Below are 19483 nucleotides of genomic sequence, written 5' to 3' on the forward strand. Positions count from 1 at the left end.
GAACGTTTATCAGAGCAATGTCTGTTTGTTCACAGTAATAAAACCCTCAATTCACGACAAATAAAGGTACCATAAGAGGAATGAGATTGTGTTGGATTGTGCTGTTTACAAACCCCCATGCTTGCATCATAATCAATCTTAATTCATTACTAATACGACTGTAATTAATAGGTGATAAGGTGGTTTAAATGTAATGCTTTAAAACCCCTGTAAGAGCGCGTGTGATCAGTCTGAGATGTCACACTGCCCTGGCTGACTCCGTCCTGTTCTGATAACTCTCCCAGGTAGCACAGGGTCACCAAGATGTGCTACAAACAGCAGTGTTTATCCAACAAGACACGTCTTCCGCATAGACAACCACAGACGTGCGTCCAGACGGGACAGAAGTGATCCGATGACCTCCGAGTCTGATGAAAAACAGTAGGTAATATCGCCTGTAATTTTCTGAGATAAGAGGCGACATGACAGATTCACAAGGAAATAAAATCAGAGTGAAGGAGGAGCTGACCCTATGGCCCCGTGGACACCGAACCCAGCACAAGCCGTGGGGGGGGTGAGACCAGACCCTTCTGTCCCTGCCTACACTTCCCTCACAGGGTATTCAGTGGGGATTCTGAGAAGGTGTGTATGGAGGAACAGGCATTCCTGTGCATGTCTGTAGATCCACAGAGATGCAGCACAAAGACTCAGAGGCATTGGAGAGGTGCAGGACACAGATTAACTACAGAGGGGCTACAGAGGGGCTACAGAGGGGCTACAGAGGGGCTACAGAGGGGCGACAGAGGGGCGACAGAGGAGTTACAGAGGGGCGACAGAGGGGCGACAGAGGAGTTACAGAGGGGCGACAGAGGGGCTACAGAGGGGCTACAGAGGGGCTACAGAGGGGTTACAGAGGGGCTACAGAGGAGTTACAGAGGGGCGACAGAGGGGCGACAGAGGAGTTACAGAGGGGCGACAGAGGGGCGACAGAGGAGTTACAGAGGGGCGACAGAGGGGCGACAGAGGAGTTACAGAGGGGCGACAGAGGAGTTACAGAGGGGCGACAGAGGAGTTACAGAGGGGCGACAGAGGAGTTACAGAGGCACGTCAGGCACTTGGAAGGAAGAGAGCTTTTTGCTTTGCTTCAATTTTGGAAGTTCAATTTAAAATGAATTAAGAAAAAAATCATCCTGGTTCAATCAATTTCAAAAGTTTTTACAAATTGAAAGTGAAATGAAATTTCTCGGCCAGTCAATTAACGCAAGTAAAATAGAACCATAACCACTGCTCTGTCTAACCCTGAGGGGACCATCTCTCTCATACACTCTCTCACACACACACACACACACACACACACACACACACACACACACACACACACGTGTGCATGTCCGCATGACCCACTACAGACCTAGACTGTCTGTCTTCACTCATTTTCTCTCTGACAGACGTGCACACGTGCAGGTCCCCCGCGTGAGCCGAGTTCCACCTGCAGCATCCACGTTGTGACCCATCACACTGATACAGCCACACAGAGCAGCCACTACAAACGGCACATTGTTCAGCAATCAGACGCAAACAGTGCACAGACTGACACACACACGTCAGTCAGTTAGGGGCCCGCCCTCTGACGGGCTCTGTTTGACACAGGGGGTTCTGTGATCTGCGTCCCCGCCTGTATGAGCCAACACCAGCCCAGCATCACCTACTGAAAATAACTCATTTGCATCCTCATTTGAAAAGGTTAATTAGCTTGTATGCTGAGGCTCACACCTCTGTCTGAGGGAGAAGGAGTCCAAACAGCCTTTCACCTGCGGCAGCCAGGAAGACTCTGTTCTCCCGCTTCCTACGCTTCCTCTGGTATAATAGTGGGTTCTTGATATCCAGGAATTAAACAACAGGCAAGGAAAAGGTTCTCACCATCGACATACGCTGAGGTGACCCAACAGTACACCACTACAGAGCCAGAGAAAACTCATGAGCTCTCATAGATTTCTACAACAAATTCAGTCTGACCAAGGAGAATGCGTGGCAGGTTTACAAGAACTGAAGGACTAAAAGAAATAAAATGAGAAGAGAGAAGAATGAAAGAAGGAAAGCAGATGGGTGCAGGGTCCAGTCTTCACCCCCAGGGGCTTCCCCCACTTGGCTCCTCCTCACAGAGAACGCTCAGCCACTAGGGGGCACACCAGGGGAACCGACGCGATGCTCTCCCACAAGCCATGCAAAGTGGCGGCAGGCTAACAGCATGAGAACAGCCCCGTGTCCAACGCTGGACACTGAGCAATGCTGTAGTAACATCACAGAACAAAAATGCCCATTGGGCGTTGAACCTGAAATCCAATAACAGCAACAACGATAGTAGAACCCACCCTGGAGGGTTAACCGAAGGCCTGGACAGTCTTGATTCCGAGGGACTCCCTCAAAACGGCGGGGCCATCCAAACTACTGGCCAATCACCTGCCTCTTCACAACATGGAAGATCCCGTCAGGCACCCCTGTGGGTAAGATGAGAGGGCACATGGCTCTGTGCATGAGCAGGGCCCAGAAAGGTATTGGCAAGAACACCAGAGAAGCACCAGTGGATGGATAAGACCCTCAAGATCGCATGACCAGACAGACCAACCTGTGCCTGGACTGACCACAAGAGAACCACTGATTCAACACATGGATCCTGGAACGCTAGAGGCTGTATAACATCAACAAGACTCCAAGAGCCTTCATCAGGATCTCAATGGGGCAGTGGAAGACGACCCTAGTGGTCAACTTCAGATCAATAGCACAAGACACTATCCCATTTGGGATTTAGCAAAATGTCCTGTTCCTGCTACTGCATAGGCCTGACCCCCTCTGTGAAATCACCAAGAAGGTCTACAGATATGCTATGGAATGGAGCGATCATCAGTCAGCCCCTCTACATGGATGACATCAAACTGCATGCCAGAAGTGAATAGTACTCCCTAATCCATCTCTCCAGGATATACAACAACGATATCAGAATGTCATTTGAACTGGATAAATGTGGTTAGATGATTACAAGGAGAGGGAAGGTAGTTTGAACCGAGGGTGTCGTTCTACCTAAAGATAATGAGGCAACTAACAGATGTAGAGGCAACTACAAGTCCCACAAGCACATGGGAATCATGAAGAAGCCACAAAGAAAGATACAAATAGTGATTCAGGTCCTGAGAAGTCCTTTGAATGGGAAGAACAAGACTATCAACACCTCTGTTCCATCAGCCATCAGATACTCCTCTGGTATAACCACCTGGCCAAAGGAGGAGAGGAAAACAACTCCTCACTAGGATTAGTGAGTATTAGAGCCACTATCCAGGATGAAACAACCAAGATCCAGATGGCCCCACGTGATGAAGTGCCTAGTAAGGACCTCAGACAGCATATATACTAGGGCTGTATTCAACTAAGGATTTTCATAGTCGAATCTGATTCGTCAGCTTTTCCCTTTAGTCGACTAATAGTCGAATCGGGTTTATTTATTTTTTATTTAGAGCATCTTAAACGGGATCCCGTTCTCATTCAGGACTTTTTTCCTCTTCAAAGTAAAAACCTAAAACACTCAGATAAATGAATAAATACGGTAGGTTGGCTTTATTCAGCTTTTATTTATTTACTTACTTATTTTTTATGAAACGTTAGAGAACATTAACCGTCAGTGCGCATTGCGCATATCGAACTGTCAGGAAGGCACTGTGCAAAATGTCAAAAATATTTTAAATAAAATATGCCTGCCTGAAAATATAAAAACAGTGACACACAACAGCATAAAAATATAAGGAAAGGTTCAAGTAACGGGGTTTAAAAGCAAACAACAAAAAATGTTTATAGGCTTACTTGCCGAGACGCACCGCGACGAGACGAGATGACACGACCGAAACGACAAACGGCTGAACTGGTTTTTTTTCGCCTTACGCGTTTTAAATGGCATGCCATGTTGGTTGTTGTCGTGCGAAATGAAAGACGTTGATGACATAACTTGCACTTTACTCATCTTTATCTTTTTCAAAATACTTTTGAAGTTTTTTAGTAGCCATTATAATCTCGGTAGATGCTGCGTATTCTGCGTGTTCAGCTCCGCTCGGTTGGATTGTGCAACTGCAGGGTGTGATTTATTAATGTGTAGTAAGGAAGATGCCTATTGTTAATGCGCAAACACCATTTTAAAATATTTATTAACAGAAATTAGGATGATTTTATTTGACAAAAGGCTATATATAACGAAAACAAAGACATTTCATGTAACAACTAATGCTTAGCTGCATCCTTGGGCACCTCCACGCAGTTAGAACGGTACATTCGACTATGACGTTCATAGTCGACTAGGGGGTATAGTCGAATCAGCGACTATTGCAGGTCACCCCTAATATATACTACATCTGAGGTGGATGGAAATCGGGAAGAGCCATCTCGGGAGGATAAAGCCTTGTTTGGGACGTATCACCAGCAAATAGTGGAAGGGGTGGTTCTGGAGAAATCCTACCAATGGCTGCAAAAGGGCTGGACTGAAAGACAGCACAGAGGCACTAATCATGGCAGCACAGGAACAAGCTCTCAATATGAGATCAGTAGAGGCTGGATCTACCACACCAGGTTGGACCACAGATGCAGTGCAAAGATACCCGAGACAGTCCAGCACAGAACAGTAGGAAGACTCCAGCAGACAGATCATACGTGGAACGCCATAACCAAGTGGCTGCTGCAATACACAGAAACATCGGCGCAGAGTACGTGCTGGACGTCGAGAGAAGAGCTAGAAAAGACGTGGAAGGTGAAGACATCAGAGGTTCCCATTGTAATCAGAGCACTAGGCACTGCAAATACTGCGTACACCAAAGAAGCCAAGGAGGACCATCAAGTTATACTCATACATGCATACTCCTCTCTCTCTACTGGTGCACTACTGGTGAAGAACCTTTGTGTGTGTGTGTGTGTGTGTGTGTGTGTGTGTGTGTGTGTGTGTGTGTGTGTGTGTGTGTGTGTGTGTGTGTGTGTGTGAGTGAGAGAGAGAGAGAAAGAGAGAGAGAGAGAGAGAGAAATATATATCTAGTCAGCTCACTGGCCTCACTGAAGGAGAGGGCAGCAGGTGATTGGTTCTACTGTATGGTGGTGATTGGTTCTACTGTATGGTGGTGATTGGTTCTACTGTATGGTGGTGATTGGTTCTACTGTATGGTGGTGATTGGTTCTACTGTATGGTGGTGATTGGTTGGTTCTACTGTATGGTGGTGATTGGTTCTACTGTATGGTGGTGATTGGTTCTACTGTATGGTGGTGATTGGTTCTACTGTAACAGAGGGCAGGACTCTCCGCGGGTCCGAGCACTTCCCTTGGTATCAGCGGCAGGTGTCGCTGCTTCTCGCCAGTGCCACTGCAGCAGGTCTGTGGAACTAACACACCAAGCTCAGCGCAGCCTGCTGGATGGCATCTGCGAGTGCACCTCCCTCTCTTCCACGCAGTCTTTGTATTTCTCTCCCCCACTCTACCACTCTACCGCTCCGCCACTCTACCGCTCTACCGCTCCGCCACTAACGCTCTACCGCTCCGCCACTCTAACGCTCTACCGCTCTACCGCTCCGCCACTCTACCACTCTACCGCTCCCCCTCTCTACCACTCTTGCGCTTCCCACTCTACCGCTCTGCCACTCTACTGCTCTACTGCTCCGCCACTCTACCGCTCTACCGCTCCGCCACTCTAACGCTCTACCGCTCCGCCACTCTAACGCTCTAGCGCTCCCCCTCTCTACCACTCTAGCGCTCCCCCTCTCTACCACTCTAGCGCTCCCCCTCTCTACCACTCTTGCGCTTCCCACTCTACCGCTTTGCCACTCTACCGCTCTACTGCTCCGCCACTCTAACGCTCTAGCGCTCCCCCACTCTACCGCTCCGCCACTCTACCGCTCCCCCACTCTAACGCTCTACCGCTCCCCCTCTCTACCACTCTAGCGCTCCCCACTCTACCGCTCTGCCACTCTACCGCTCTACTGCTCTGCCACTCTAACGCTCTAGCGCTCCCCCACTCTACCGCTCCGCCACTCTACCGCTCCCCCACTCTACCGCTCCCCCTCTCTAGCGCTCTAGCGCTCCCCCACTCTACCGCTCTTCTTGTTTGAACTATATTCTGTCCTTCTGCCTCTCCCTTTCCATCTCATGTATTCATGCAGTGTTGTCATTTCTTTTGTTCTATCTTCCTCTCTCTCTCTCTCTCACACACACACACACACACACACACACACACACACACACACACACACACACACACACACACACACACACACACACACACACACACACACTCTCCTGCAGAAGCATGTCTCTCCACTGCGACAGTGTTGCTTGTGTGAAGGTTTACAAGCAACACCCTTTAGGGCCTTCCACTTGATTCTGCTGAGAGAGGTGTGTGTGTGTGTGTGTGTGTGTGTGTGTGTGTGTGTGTGTGTGTGTGTGTGTGTGTGTGTGTGTGTGTGTGTGTTAGGCACCAGGTTTAGGCCGTCAAGAGTATTTTTCAGGGTAATTACAGAGAACCACATCAAGACACTCTGAACCGCTCACCCAAACCCGGGAGTTTAGCTGGGCTTCCCTCCCTTACACCTCTCCCCATCGGCCCACCCCACTCTGACTCTGCGTTACACAGCCGTGTTCACATGGCCGAATGGAGACAGTTGCCCTGAGGTACCAGCACAACGCGTGAGAAAGGCTCTATGTGCAACGGTTCAATCAGCGTTTGGTTCAGGCTCAGTTCCTCGAGAGCCACAGAAACCAGAACACTGATCTACAGTTTGAGTGAAGCACACCGAAGAGCTGCGAGGTTTAATGTAGGTTAAAAACAACAAATGAATAAATCACTTAAATCAATCAGGTGCTGCTCAATACTGGTGTTTCTCCTTCCTCTCCTTCTCCTCTGCACTACAGGAGAAACATCTTTAACTACATATTCGCTAAGCCTCGCCTGCAGAAGACTGCCGTTTTGCGATCTGCCACAGATCCTAGATCAGCTTAGCAGCTTCAGTTTCATTTTTGCTGTTGAAAACCAACAGAGCCTGAAATGCTGAAAGTCCTCACACACACTCGGAGAGTCCGACAGCCCTCACACACACTCGGAGAGTCCGATAGCCCTCACATACACTCAGAGAGTCCGACAGCCCTCACACACACTCGGAGAGGTCGGCCACTCGACTGCGGTCAGTGGTCGCGTGCGTTTTCATTGTTGCTATGACACTAGTTACTATGCAACAACAAAGCGAACCTGGTCAACAGTGTCCCATTAGTTCAGCACATGGTCCAGTGCGACTTACAAATATTCCAAAGGAAAATGTGCTTGATCGAGTCATTAAACACGAAAAGTTCAAATGCTTCACAAATCAACAGACAAAACACACAGTGCACATGTGAACGTCAGGGAGGGCAAAAGCTTTGTGTGATACAGACAAGCAGAAATGTCAGTGGCAGTTTGAACTCGGCACTGCAGGAGAAGTGGCAGTGAGCAGCACATCCCAGTGTTTGCTTTTCCCTACGGCCGCGCTACAAACGCACGACCTCTGGTGCAAGCAGGGATCAGACGCACAATCCGAGCCAAGGTCACACGCTCTCAAGTGTGCGGCTTTATCTGGTTCCTTACCATGTTCTCCACACGGAGTTCAAAGGGCATGGGGTTATACACCATCAGCTGCACCTCACACACGTCGCCCTGCACCCACTGGAAATCTGTAGCATTAGGAAAGAGAGACAGGAGTAAGAGAACAAAACTAACTTCACAATCAAAAATTCAATTCACGGCACACACACACACACACACACACACACTTTACATTTATTAGACACTTTGCCTAATTCTTAACTCAGCACGTTAGGCAAGGCCTGACACCGTAGGTCCAGAATTCTCTCTTTCTTCTCATCCGTTAAAATGAAGGAATTATGAATGCTTGCAGCTCAGACTCATAGCAGTGCAGGTTTCATAGGAAACATGGGACACAAAGCCAAGGGCACATTCATTCCATTTTTGATGGGTCACTGTAGCCAGTAGAGTCAGAGAATGGGCCCGCATCTAGGACAGCATCCGTATGGAACAGCTGGAGATCCCACACCCACCATCCTCTGTGCCTTCAGCTGCTCAGACGGACACCACACACTTCAAATACAACGAGTTCCTCCCCCTCTCCCCAATCAACAGGCGCATTGAGGAACCAGATCTGATCATATGGTTTGACTCAGGCCCTCAAACAGGAGAGCAGAGCATTTGAAGAAATGGGGCAGGACCATGTAGGCGGAGATGGGGGCGGGGCCATAGAGGCGGAGATATAGGGGCGGTGCCATGGAGGCGGAGATATGGGGGCGGGGCCATGGAGGCGGAGATATGGGGGCGGGGCCATGGAGGCGGAGAGATGGGGGTGGGGCCATGAAGGGCGGAGAGATGGGGGTGGGAACATAAATGTGAAGCTGCAGTATTTTCTATTCAAAGCCATAAATCAGATAACTGAAAAATACTCTTGTACGCTGGCTGGTTTATAAATATAGTCTCTCTCTGTCTCTCTCAAAAGATGCAACAAATACAGCTCACACACTCACACAGAAACAGTACTGAAATGATTAGTACTTCCATACGAAGTACAACACAACATTGCTGGAACCTCTGGAATCTTTATATATAGAGAATAAATATATAAATACATTTATAATATATATATAGAGAGAATAAATATATATTCTACAACATCACACACAAACACACACCACAACATTCTGCCTGTATGTCAGAGGGAGAGGGACTATTTTTACACACCCACCAGCGCTCTATAAATCCACTAATTGGTCCAGATTCATAAATCTAGTGTGAATGGAGCACTAGGCGGAAGCGGATTTATGGGGAATGAAGTCCAGCCCTCGTACCTGTGGGAAATCACACTGCATGCCAAACAAGGAGTCCGTATATGATAAACCTCACTGAACCGGCAGGCACTGGAGAGGGTGTGGGCCAGTGCATTAAACATGACTGGGAGCCAAGCGCTCCGAGCAGCCAATCAGCTCCCACCAGGCCTGCAGACACTGTATGTAAACACACACTGATCCAGGATCTGTGCTGCAATGCTGTGAAGCCCAAGCCAATTAAACCCAGAACACACCTGGAGGAGAGGGGAGCACCGTGGGGTGGGGGCCTCATTACTGCCCCTCAGCCACACACGTCTGGGGCCCGAGGAGCCTGGTGTGGGGCTGTTTATTAGGACAGGGCTATGATTTCTGGATGTGCAAAATAAAACTATAAACTCACAGCAAGAAACAGAAGGGAGACGGGGAGAGAGGGAGAGGGAGAGAGAGAGAGAGAGAGAGAGAGAGAGATTTCCATGTTTATAAACAAATGTTTAAGCTAAAGAGGACATGGACAGGTCCTGTCCCAAAGGCACACCAGGACTACCCACTGCTGTTAAGGGCGTAACTTAAGTGGGGCTCCTATAAGAATGGTATCACAGCCCTGAACAACCCACACCCACCGTGCCACAGAAGGGGGGTTTTCTCCACAGATCTCACTCGTTCTAACCAGTCACACAACATGTCAGTGTAGGAAGACCAGTTATTTTGTGACAAAAGTTCTCTGTTAACAAGTATTTCACATATTTATGCATGATAAAACTCCGTGAAAACTCCTACTGAGTATAACTTTGAAAGCCCCCCCCCTTTAGTGTCATGTCCCGCAAGCTGGCCAAGACACTCGTCTGTTGTGCCTGAGCCACTGTTGTGTCATGATAAGAGCGACCACACGCTTCCTCCAAGACACGTGAAGTGCTGCCACATGCTTGTGAGTTGCCACTCACACACACACACACACACACACACACACACACACACACACACACACACACACACACACACACACACACACACACACACACACACACACACACACACACACACACACACACTTGCTGGAGAGCATTCCTGCACAGTTCTGCATAAATGACCAGTCTAGCTCTGATAGATAAAAGTGCAAGCAAGGCCGTCAGGAACAAAAACTAGACTATCACAGCCTGTGGATACCCCAGACCACCACACCCCCTCCAGAGAACAGCTCTACCAAACTCAGTCTCTACCGCACACACTGCTCGTGTTTTGTGCTGTTACCTAGAACCTACACTGTGGTTACAAGAGGCCAGGTTTCTCCTGTCTGTATTCAGAGAGCTCAATCGCTCTTCCTATGAACTCTGTGCTGATATAAGGTGCTGATATTTGATATCTGCAGATATTTGCAGGTTTTATTAATATTCTCATTATTTAGTCATCTTTGGCAGGGTGTAGTGCTGCCAGACATGGTTCCAGCACTACAACGTTCTGCTCCCGATGAAAGACCTCCTGGCAGTCCAGGAGTCTTACTGAGCGCAGCGGAGAGGAACTGCTCCGGCAGCCATGAACTTGAATCTGAACTGAAGGAGACATTTGTCAATGTTTTTCATGGACATTTGTAATCACTATTTGATCTCAAAAAACCTTGATCCCCAGTTTGAGTCCTGGTCCTGCCACAACCACAGTGGTCTATGTGGACTTGGTGTTGGGGGGCACAGCTGGAAAGGGCCTTTGCCAAACTGTTTCCACACAACTGGAATCATTTAAATGAATTGAAAAGCAATTATGCTTCAGGACAAATGATTGTTGTTCAACCCAAAAACACTGTGAAACAGTAGCAGAGCATTAACCCTCTACCAAACTCTGCTGTCTGCACTACTGTGAAACAGTACCAGAGCATTAACCCTCTACCAAACTCTGATGTCTGCACTACTGTGAAACAGTAGCAGAGCATTAACCCTCTACCAAACTCTGATGTCTGCACTACTGTGAAACAGTAGCAGAGCATTAACCCTCTACCAAACTCTGCTGTCTGCACTACTGTGAAACAGTAGCAGAGCATTAACCCTCTACCAAACTCTGATGTCTGCACTACTGTGAAACAGTAGCAGAGCATTAACCCTCTACCAAACTCTGATGTCTGCACTACTGTGAAACAGTACCAGAGCATTAACCCTCTACCAAACTCTGATGTCTGCACTACTGTGAAACAGTAGCAGAGCATTAACCCTCTACCAAACTCTGATGTCTGCACTACTGTGAAACAGTAGCAGAGCATTAACCCTCTACCAAACTCTGCTGTCTGCACTATGCATTGTGGTAGGTGTAATTGTGGTAGGTGTAATTCAGATCTAGATTCACCCCTCAGAGTCCCAGACAGCTGATGATTCATCACTCTAGAGAACATGTTCCAGAAGTTACCTGGCTTTGCACACAGTGATCTAAGGCTTGTGTGAATCTTCTTGGCCATGGAAACCCATGTTTTGATATTCCCACCCCTGTTCTGGGGTTGATGTTGCCGGTGTGTGGTTGCTCCACCCGTCCCGTGAAGGTCCCACCCTGTTCTGGGGTTGATGTTGCTGGCGTGTAGTTACTCCACCCGTCCCGTCCCATACTTCAGGCCTACACACCACCAACCTTTGACCTCACATAACTAATATCCTAATACAAGACACTGACTGTTTTTATACTGAATCTATCAGTAAATAAGATACTTTGCCATTCTGTAGCTGATCAAACATCAAAACAGGTCAAAACAGAGGAGCGCCTACATCGGGGGTGGGGGCGCGGAGACCAGGAGGAGGAGGTGGATGTGACAGCCTGGCTCAGAATACTCTCAAGAACATGTGATGACAGCATTGTGAAGCACTGGTAGATCCTGGTAGATCCTGGTGGATCTTGGTGGATTCTAGTGGATTGTGGTGGATTCTAGCAGATTGTGGTGGATCCTGGTAGATTCTGGGTCCACGTTCTGGGCCCCTGAGCTCCTCAGCGCATCTATGCCTCCGTCTCATGGGCAGGCGGGGCTGGCCAGTCTCAGACAGGAGTGCACACTTATCCATTTGCAATGTCGATACATTTTCACCTGGTCTTAAGCACAGCTTAAAATTCCATAAATAATTTAGCCAACCACATTAAAATGGCTTTTGAGAAATGAGGCTTCATGTTTCATTCATACACCGCGTGGTTGGAGGAGAAGGAGCAGGCTGCATCAGACGGGATGAGAGGGATGGAGGCTCCTCCACCCACCAACGCTGAGACAACAGCTACAGGCTGACGCACACTTTCATTAGTCTAACAGAGGAGTTGACATAACAGAGCAGAGCTGCAGGACAGGAAGGATTGAAACGTGCATCACAGGGGGGGTGGGGGGCAGGAGAGAGAAAGTGAGGAGGAAAAGAAGTGTGAAGAGGTGAAGAGAGTAAGAGAGAGAGAAAGAATGAGAGAAGGTTAAGAAAATGGTGCTAAAAAAGAGATGGAACTGGAGTGTGTGTGAATGTGTGTGTGTGTGTGTGTGTGTGTGTGTGTGTGTGTCCAGAAGGACAGCAAGCCATGTTGTCTGAGTTATTTTGGGTCTCCACTCTTGCTGTGCCACGAGGAGGCTGTGAGCTGTTAGCTGTCTGAAGGAGGGACACACACTGTGACTCATGGATGCAGATACAGAACTCCTCAAAAATGATAGAAATGAAATAAATAAGTGGCATTCAGCACTGATGTGTCTGGGTCAAAACACAGGGAGTTTATGAGCAATCCTTCAGTGTGGAAGTCAGGGAGAGACAGGACCGCCTGCCTGTCCATGCCCGCTCACGTCCTGGACTAGGGCGAAACGGACCGCGTCACCAGAACACCTCCACCCGTGATGCACACAGATACACACACACACACACACACACACACACACACACACACACACACACACACACACACACACACACACACACACACACACACTAAACAATCACATCGACACAAACAGCTGGGCTGTGTGTGCATGCTTGTATCAGCACATCAACATAGGCATCCTAGGAGAGGTGTGTGGTGTAACGGAGTTGTGGAGAGGTGTGTGGTGTAACGGAGTTGTGGAGAAGCCCAGCTGCACACAGTTACACTGTGTGGCATGCAAGGGTGTGTGCACCCATCGTGTGTGGCATGAAAGTGTATGTGCATCCATCAAAACTCTAATTTATCACTCTAAACAAAGCACTACTCCAACATTTGATCAGAGGTGTATGCCAGACCCTCAAAAAACAATGACCCTTGTGAAACTTCCTAAACCACAGTAATAAAGAAATAAAAGTAACCTCTCACCTTAACACCGTACTGCCCACACACCCTATGAAACACGTATACACAGACTTCAAACCATCGTCCATGTCTCAAACATCTAGACTACAGGGAAATAAAAGTTGAGCATACTATCTCGCCTCTGCGATTGATAAGGGTGTTTTGGTTCAGGCGAACTGGGAATAACGCAGGTTTAACTAAAGTTTACTGCTATTTGCCCTAAAAACACACTCAGGGTTTCATAAATCCTGGCCAGTGGAGTGAAATTCATAGCATCAATATCCGCCATGCAGAGATGTCCCTGCTGGGGGTCAAAACGAAGAGATATCCCTGCTGGGGGTCAACACAGAAAGATGTCCCTGCTGGGGGTCAATGGGGTTAACGGAGCCCACAAGCTGCCCTGTGTCCGGCAGTCTCTCCACGTAAGCAGGGCCGGTGAGGGACTGCGGGACGAGCAGCGGGACGAGGAGCGGGACACCACGGGGATGGAGAGGAGAGCAGGAGCACAGTGGGAGAATACTAACAGGTTCATAAAGACAGACACTCCTGCACAGCCAAAACCTCCATAGACAGTGGAGCTATACTCCTAGAATGACAAGGAGATGAATCACACACACGGGCACGCACGCCCACGCACGGGCACGCACGCCCACGCACGGGCACGCACGCCCACGCACGGGCACGCACGCCCACGCACGGGCATGCATGGGCACGCACGCACACCTTAGCTGGAAGCGGTGGAAATAAAATTTGACTGTGTGTGATGCAGATACTCATGCAGCATTTGAATAGCCATCTTTTAAAAAACCATCTTAAAACCTCAGGGTTTAATGTTGAGGGTTGAACCTTTCACAGGCCTTTGACGGCCTCTTAGGAGTTCGGAGCCATTATACATGTTAGAGACTGATGTGAATACATTATACAGGTTAGAGACTGATGTGAATACATTATACAGGTTAGAGACTGCAGCTGACATGTGTAGAATGACAGATGCATTTAAATTTGATTTAAGGACTCTGTCCCAAAGAGACACACACCAGATCTCTAACAAGCCAAAGGAGAAATCTCCCAGAGACAGGTACGTTCCAGCCGGAGGGGAATGTTACACGCATGTATGACCGACACTGAAAAGAACAAAAATCTTGATGAAGAGCCCCCCCCCTTCAGGCAAACACAGCCATTTACTGGACATCAACTCCCTCTGTCTACCGACGTCACTCTCCGCAAAGCCTGTGTGTGTGGCTCAAAATCATCTCTCTTTTTTTTCATCAGACCAGGCCGCGGTGGAGAGCCTCTCTAGTCCTGGGTAGTCGTCTCCCCTGGGCTATCAGCAGAGCACTCACACTCCACAACCCACATCCATCCTGTTTATGGAACACGGCGGAAAGAGCAAACCAGCACATGGAAGATCACAACAAGAAAAATACTCTCTTCACCAGCAGTCCTGCCACTGGGAGAACTTTGATTTGTCATCAGAGAGAGAGAGAGAGAGAGAGAGAGAGAGAAGAGAGAGAGAGACAGACACAGAGAGAGAGAGAGAGAGAGAGAGAGAAAAGAGAGAGAGAGAAAAGAGAGAGAGAGAGAGACAGACAGACAGAGAGAGAGAGAGAGAGAGAGAGATTGTTGCAGTGAAAATGGAGAAAGAGAATGAAATAAAAAAAGTAAGTACAAGACAGAGAGGGAGGATGAAAGAGAGAAGGAGTGGGACAAAAAGGATGTGTGAAGAAAGAGAGAAAGAGAAAGAGAGAGAGGTTATTTCATTCATCCAGATGTACCACAGAGTAAAAAAACATCAAGATTGTAAAAGCAGAACGATTCTTTCGAAAGAACAGACTAGAGGGGCTGAAGCGGAGCTGCAGATTAGCCATTAGCCAAGTGCTAACCAAGCGAACACAGACACGGCAGAACATAGCAGCAGCACAACATCCTGCCTGCCGGCTTGAGAGGCTTCATGAGGAGAACATCCTACAAACTGAGCCTTCATGGGGGTTTACTGCTAGTAATTCCTGGCAAGACTTCCAACAAGGCCCAGCAACACACCTGAGATTGTACGCTGCTCTGTACAAGAGTGGGCCCAGTGTATGAGGATGGAAACGGCGTTTGGGAGCGTGGTTTCCCCTCAGGACACACTTGAGCTGAACACTCCTCGCACTTAAAGACATCAGACTACACTGGAATAATGCTAAAGCAACAGAGCATGAGCTCCCAGCGGATGTGTGGGACCATCCGGGTGGAAGTGTACTGGGGTCCCATCATTCTGACAGGAATATGAAGAGAATAGGAAGCTAATTTTTACAGTAGAGCAGTAAAAAAAAAGGATATCAGACTAATATCCTTTATGCGCTTAACTTAAAAGCTTTTTAGGAGAGGGACTTGAGGTGTTACGCATTATAAGGGTTTACCATACAAAATCATGGGAAAGACCTGGAAGACATTTGACAGTAATTAGAAAGTGAAGAGACACGTACAAAGAACTCTGCTGGATTTATGGACGATTGGACACGTCTCTTCACCGCACACTACAGCAGGACCCCCCCACTAGAGATGACAAGCCCATCTCAAGATAAGCCAGCGTCACTCTTGATGATGATGCAGTTACAGAGTTTCTAACCTGTTGCACTGCAAGGCAAGTGTTCGTGTGCGAAGTGGAGGCATCTCAAAGGCTTCCAAGGACTTCTCTGTCCTCAAAGCAAACACACTGGGAGAGGGGTTTTCATTCAGGCATCTACGAGGGCTTCCCTTGGCCAACACCAGCAACATAGCTAGTGGCTCCAGCCAGTAGCTCCAGTAGCAAGTACTAGACAGTGAGCTAAAGCAGGTACAGAAACTGTTATCGGCAGTGCAGCTCGTGTCTTCAGTAAAAGGGTGAAAGCCGAAGTTTTGCTGCATCTTAAAGGAACTGCATGAAGCTGCACCAACCAAACACAGAGCTGCACATATAGCACAGCACACAAACAAATCACAACAAACACCTGAGCAGTCATTGCATTTAGTTTTAACTTGCTGTTGCTACTCCTGGGTACGCTGACGACTTTACTACCCTTGTAACACACCTGCTCCTTCCTCTTCCTGTAACACACCTGCTCCTTCCTCTTCCTAGAACACACCTGCTCCTTCCTCTTCCTGTAGCACACCTGCTCCTTCCTCTTCCTGTAGCACACCTGCTCCTTCCTCTTCCTGTAGCACACCTGCTCCTTCCTCTTCCTGTAACATACCTGCTCGTTCCTCTTCCTGTAACACACCTGCTCCTTCCTCCTCCTGTAACACACCTGCTCCTCCTTCCTCTTCCTATAATACACCTGCTCCTCCTTCCTCTTCCTGTAACACACCTGCTCCTCCTTCCTCTTCCTGTAACACACCTGCTCCTTCCTCATCCTGTAACACACCTGCTCCTTCCTCATCCTGTAACACACCTGCTCCTTCCTCTTCCTGTAACACACCTGCTCCTTCCTCCTCCTATAATACACCTGCTCCTTCCTCTTCCTGTAGCACACCTGCTCCTTCCTCTTCCTGTAGCACACCTGCTCCTTCCTCCTCCTATAATACACCTGCTCCTTCCTCTTCCTGTAGCACACCTGCTCCTTCCTCTTCCTGTAGCACACCTGCTCCTTCCTCTTCCTGTAGCACACCTGCTCCTTCCTCTTCCTGTAACACACCTGCTCCTTTCTCCTCCTGTAACACACCTGCTCCTTCCTCCTCCTATAATACACCTGCTCCTTCCTCTTCCTGTAGCACACCTGCTCCTTCCTCTTCCTGTAGCACACCTGCTCCTTCCTCTTCCTGTAGCACACCTGCTCCTTCCTCTTCCTGTAACACACCTGCTCCTTCCTCTACCTGTAGCACACCTGCTCCTTCCTCTTCCTGTAGCACACCTGCTCCTTCCTCTTCCTGTAGCACACCTGCTCCTTCCTCTTCCTGTAACACACCTGCTCCTTCCTCTACCTGTAGCACACCTGCTCCTTCTTCTTTCTGTAGGACACCTGCTCCTTCTTCTTTCTGTAGGACACCTGCTCCTTCCTCTTCATTTGACCTGCAAGCCCTGTTATCCAGTCCAAGTAACATTAAAATAACATTTAAGCCATTGCATTTCCAGTCAAGATATAGTTTAATCCAACCTTGACATGAGCTGTACCGCTTAATATTACACAGGAAGCCACTGCAGCCTCGTGGTTGGATGTGTAGAATTCTGATTGGTTACAAGATTCCATGGAAATGGCAGTTGTATATTTTAATGTAGCAAAAACAAAAGTGGAAATTTCTTTATTAACTGTAAATCAATCCGTTAAATGGTTTACTGCTGTCACAGGATTGGCCATAGGTGTGTTGGACACAGCTTCTATGGGTAGTGGGAAAATGACAGAACATATTTAGCTACAGAAAGAGAATGACAGAGCAGAACTAGACCTGCTGATAGAAGTAATGGACCCGAAGAACATCTCCTGGGTGAGAAACGGTCATTGGAAAACATCGCAAACAAGTCAAAGCTAATGCATTTATATGCTATCTGCAGTAATGTCCTGGGAGCACTGAGAGGAGCCTCTTCCTCACCTAAACACCCTTACACAACGTAGAGGAATTACGGCCGGAATACTTCCCAGCATGCCCTGGGTGTGTCACACTTCAGAAACACTGAATTCTCACAGTGGTTCGTTGGATGTGCTTTAAAATGTATAGCCACAAAGCTCGACAGCAGTGAAAAAAAACCACACACTCCACACCTACATGCACACAAATGCACACACACTCCACACCTACATACACGCAAATGCACACACACTCCACACATATATACATACATACACGCAAATGCACACACACTCTACATATATACAGTTGCAATCAAAAATATTCAACCCCCCAAAGATTTTAAGGATTTATCAATATAAGTTTTTTCAAATAGCAAGATTCTGCTTTGGATGACTTCTTTATGAGTTGAGTGATACATAAAATCAGAACAGAAAATGCATGATATAGTATTTGTGTGTAACAGTATATTTTGTAAAGATAGCCATGTCACAATTATTCAACCCCTATATAATATTGTTGTTTTTAAAGCTGTCTGACAGGTTTAATGGACTAAAGTGGAGTTGAAACATAACCAAGCCTTTGAGAACTCTATAATGATCCTTCATTTGCTTCAGCTGTGATGCATATATAAACCCCACCCATGAAGGAATTCAAGGTGAGTTGCAATCATGGGAAAGACAAAGGATCTTCCACAAAAGCTGAGAGAGGAGATTATTTAATCACACCTAAAGGGCCTTGGGTATAAGAAGATTTCCAAAAAATATAACATCCCAAGAGACACCATTGGGAGCATTATAAGGAAGTTTAAAACTTATAGAACAGCTGCAAACCTGCCTGGCCGTGAAAGAAAGCCCAAAATTTCATCAAGGGCCCTTAGCAACTTAGTCAGGACAACTAAAAAAAAAACCCCCGTGTGAGTGCAAGACACCTACAGAATGACCTGATGAAGGCTGGAACAAGTGCTTCAGTAACAACTATAAGACGTGCACTGAATAAAAGAGGACTTCATGGCCGGACTCCAAGACGCACTCCACTCTTAACCACAAGGAACATCAAAAGTCGACTAGAATATGCCAGGAGGAATTTGGATAAGGCTACAGAGTTTTGGGAGACAGTTCTATGGACTGATGAAACCAAACTGGAACTGTATGGACATATGGACCAATGGTATGTCTGGCGTGCGAAAGGCCAGGCTTACGACCAGAAGAATACCATCCCCACAGTCAAGCATGGAGGTGATTGATGATGTGGGGCTGTTTTTCTGCAGCAGGAACTGGTAATCTTGATTGTGTACCTGGCATCATGGATTCTCAGAAATACCAGGCCATTTTAAAGAGGAACGTGATGGCATCTGTTGGCAAATTAAACCTTGGCAATCATTGGACCTTCCAGCAAGACAATGATCCCAAGCACACCTCCAAGTCAACCAAAGCTTGGTTGAGAAAAAGATCATGGAATGTCCTGGAGTGGCCTTCTCAGTCCCCAGATCTAAACCCGATTGAAAATCTTTGGTGGGATTTAAAGGCAGTTGCAGCACGGAAGCCATCAAACATCACTGAACTAGAGGCTTTTGCACGTGAAGAATGGGCTAAGATTCCAATTGAGAGGTGTAAGAAGCTTGTTAGTACTTACCAAAAACGTTTGTTGGAAGTTATAAAAGCTAAAGGATGCTCCACAAAGTATTGAAGCAGGGGGTTGAATAATAGTGCACATGCACATGTGTACAAAGAGTTACATTTTTCATTTGAACTTCAAAGTTAAGTCAACTTCTGTTGTCAAAATAACTCAAATATGTATTAATAAATACTGTTTGTTGTTTAATGAGGTTATTTTGTCATTTATCGTC

The 19483-nt window shown here is 47.5% G+C and overlaps 1 protein-coding gene across 7 annotated transcripts in view; it reads right to left on the reverse strand.

The window, feature by feature from the left end:
* trappc9 (trafficking protein particle complex subunit 9) overlaps window positions 1-19483 on the reverse strand; it is a 161492-nt gene that overhangs the window by 93037 nt on the left and 48972 nt on the right. For all 7 annotated transcript variants that reach the window (XM_077006093.1, XM_077006090.1, XM_077006091.1 and 4 more), the window contains one exon: window positions 7613-7698. In XM_077006093.1, coding sequence (XP_076862208.1) covers window positions 7613-7698 — 86 coding nt within the window. The remainder of the gene's footprint in view (window positions 1-7612; window positions 7699-19483) is intronic.

This window comes from Brachyhypopomus gauderio, chromosome 5 (genome assembly GCF_052324685.1).
Source record: "Brachyhypopomus gauderio isolate BG-103 chromosome 5, BGAUD_0.2, whole genome shotgun sequence".
NCBI classification, from domain to species: Eukaryota; Metazoa; Chordata; class Actinopteri; order Gymnotiformes; family Hypopomidae; genus Brachyhypopomus; species Brachyhypopomus gauderio.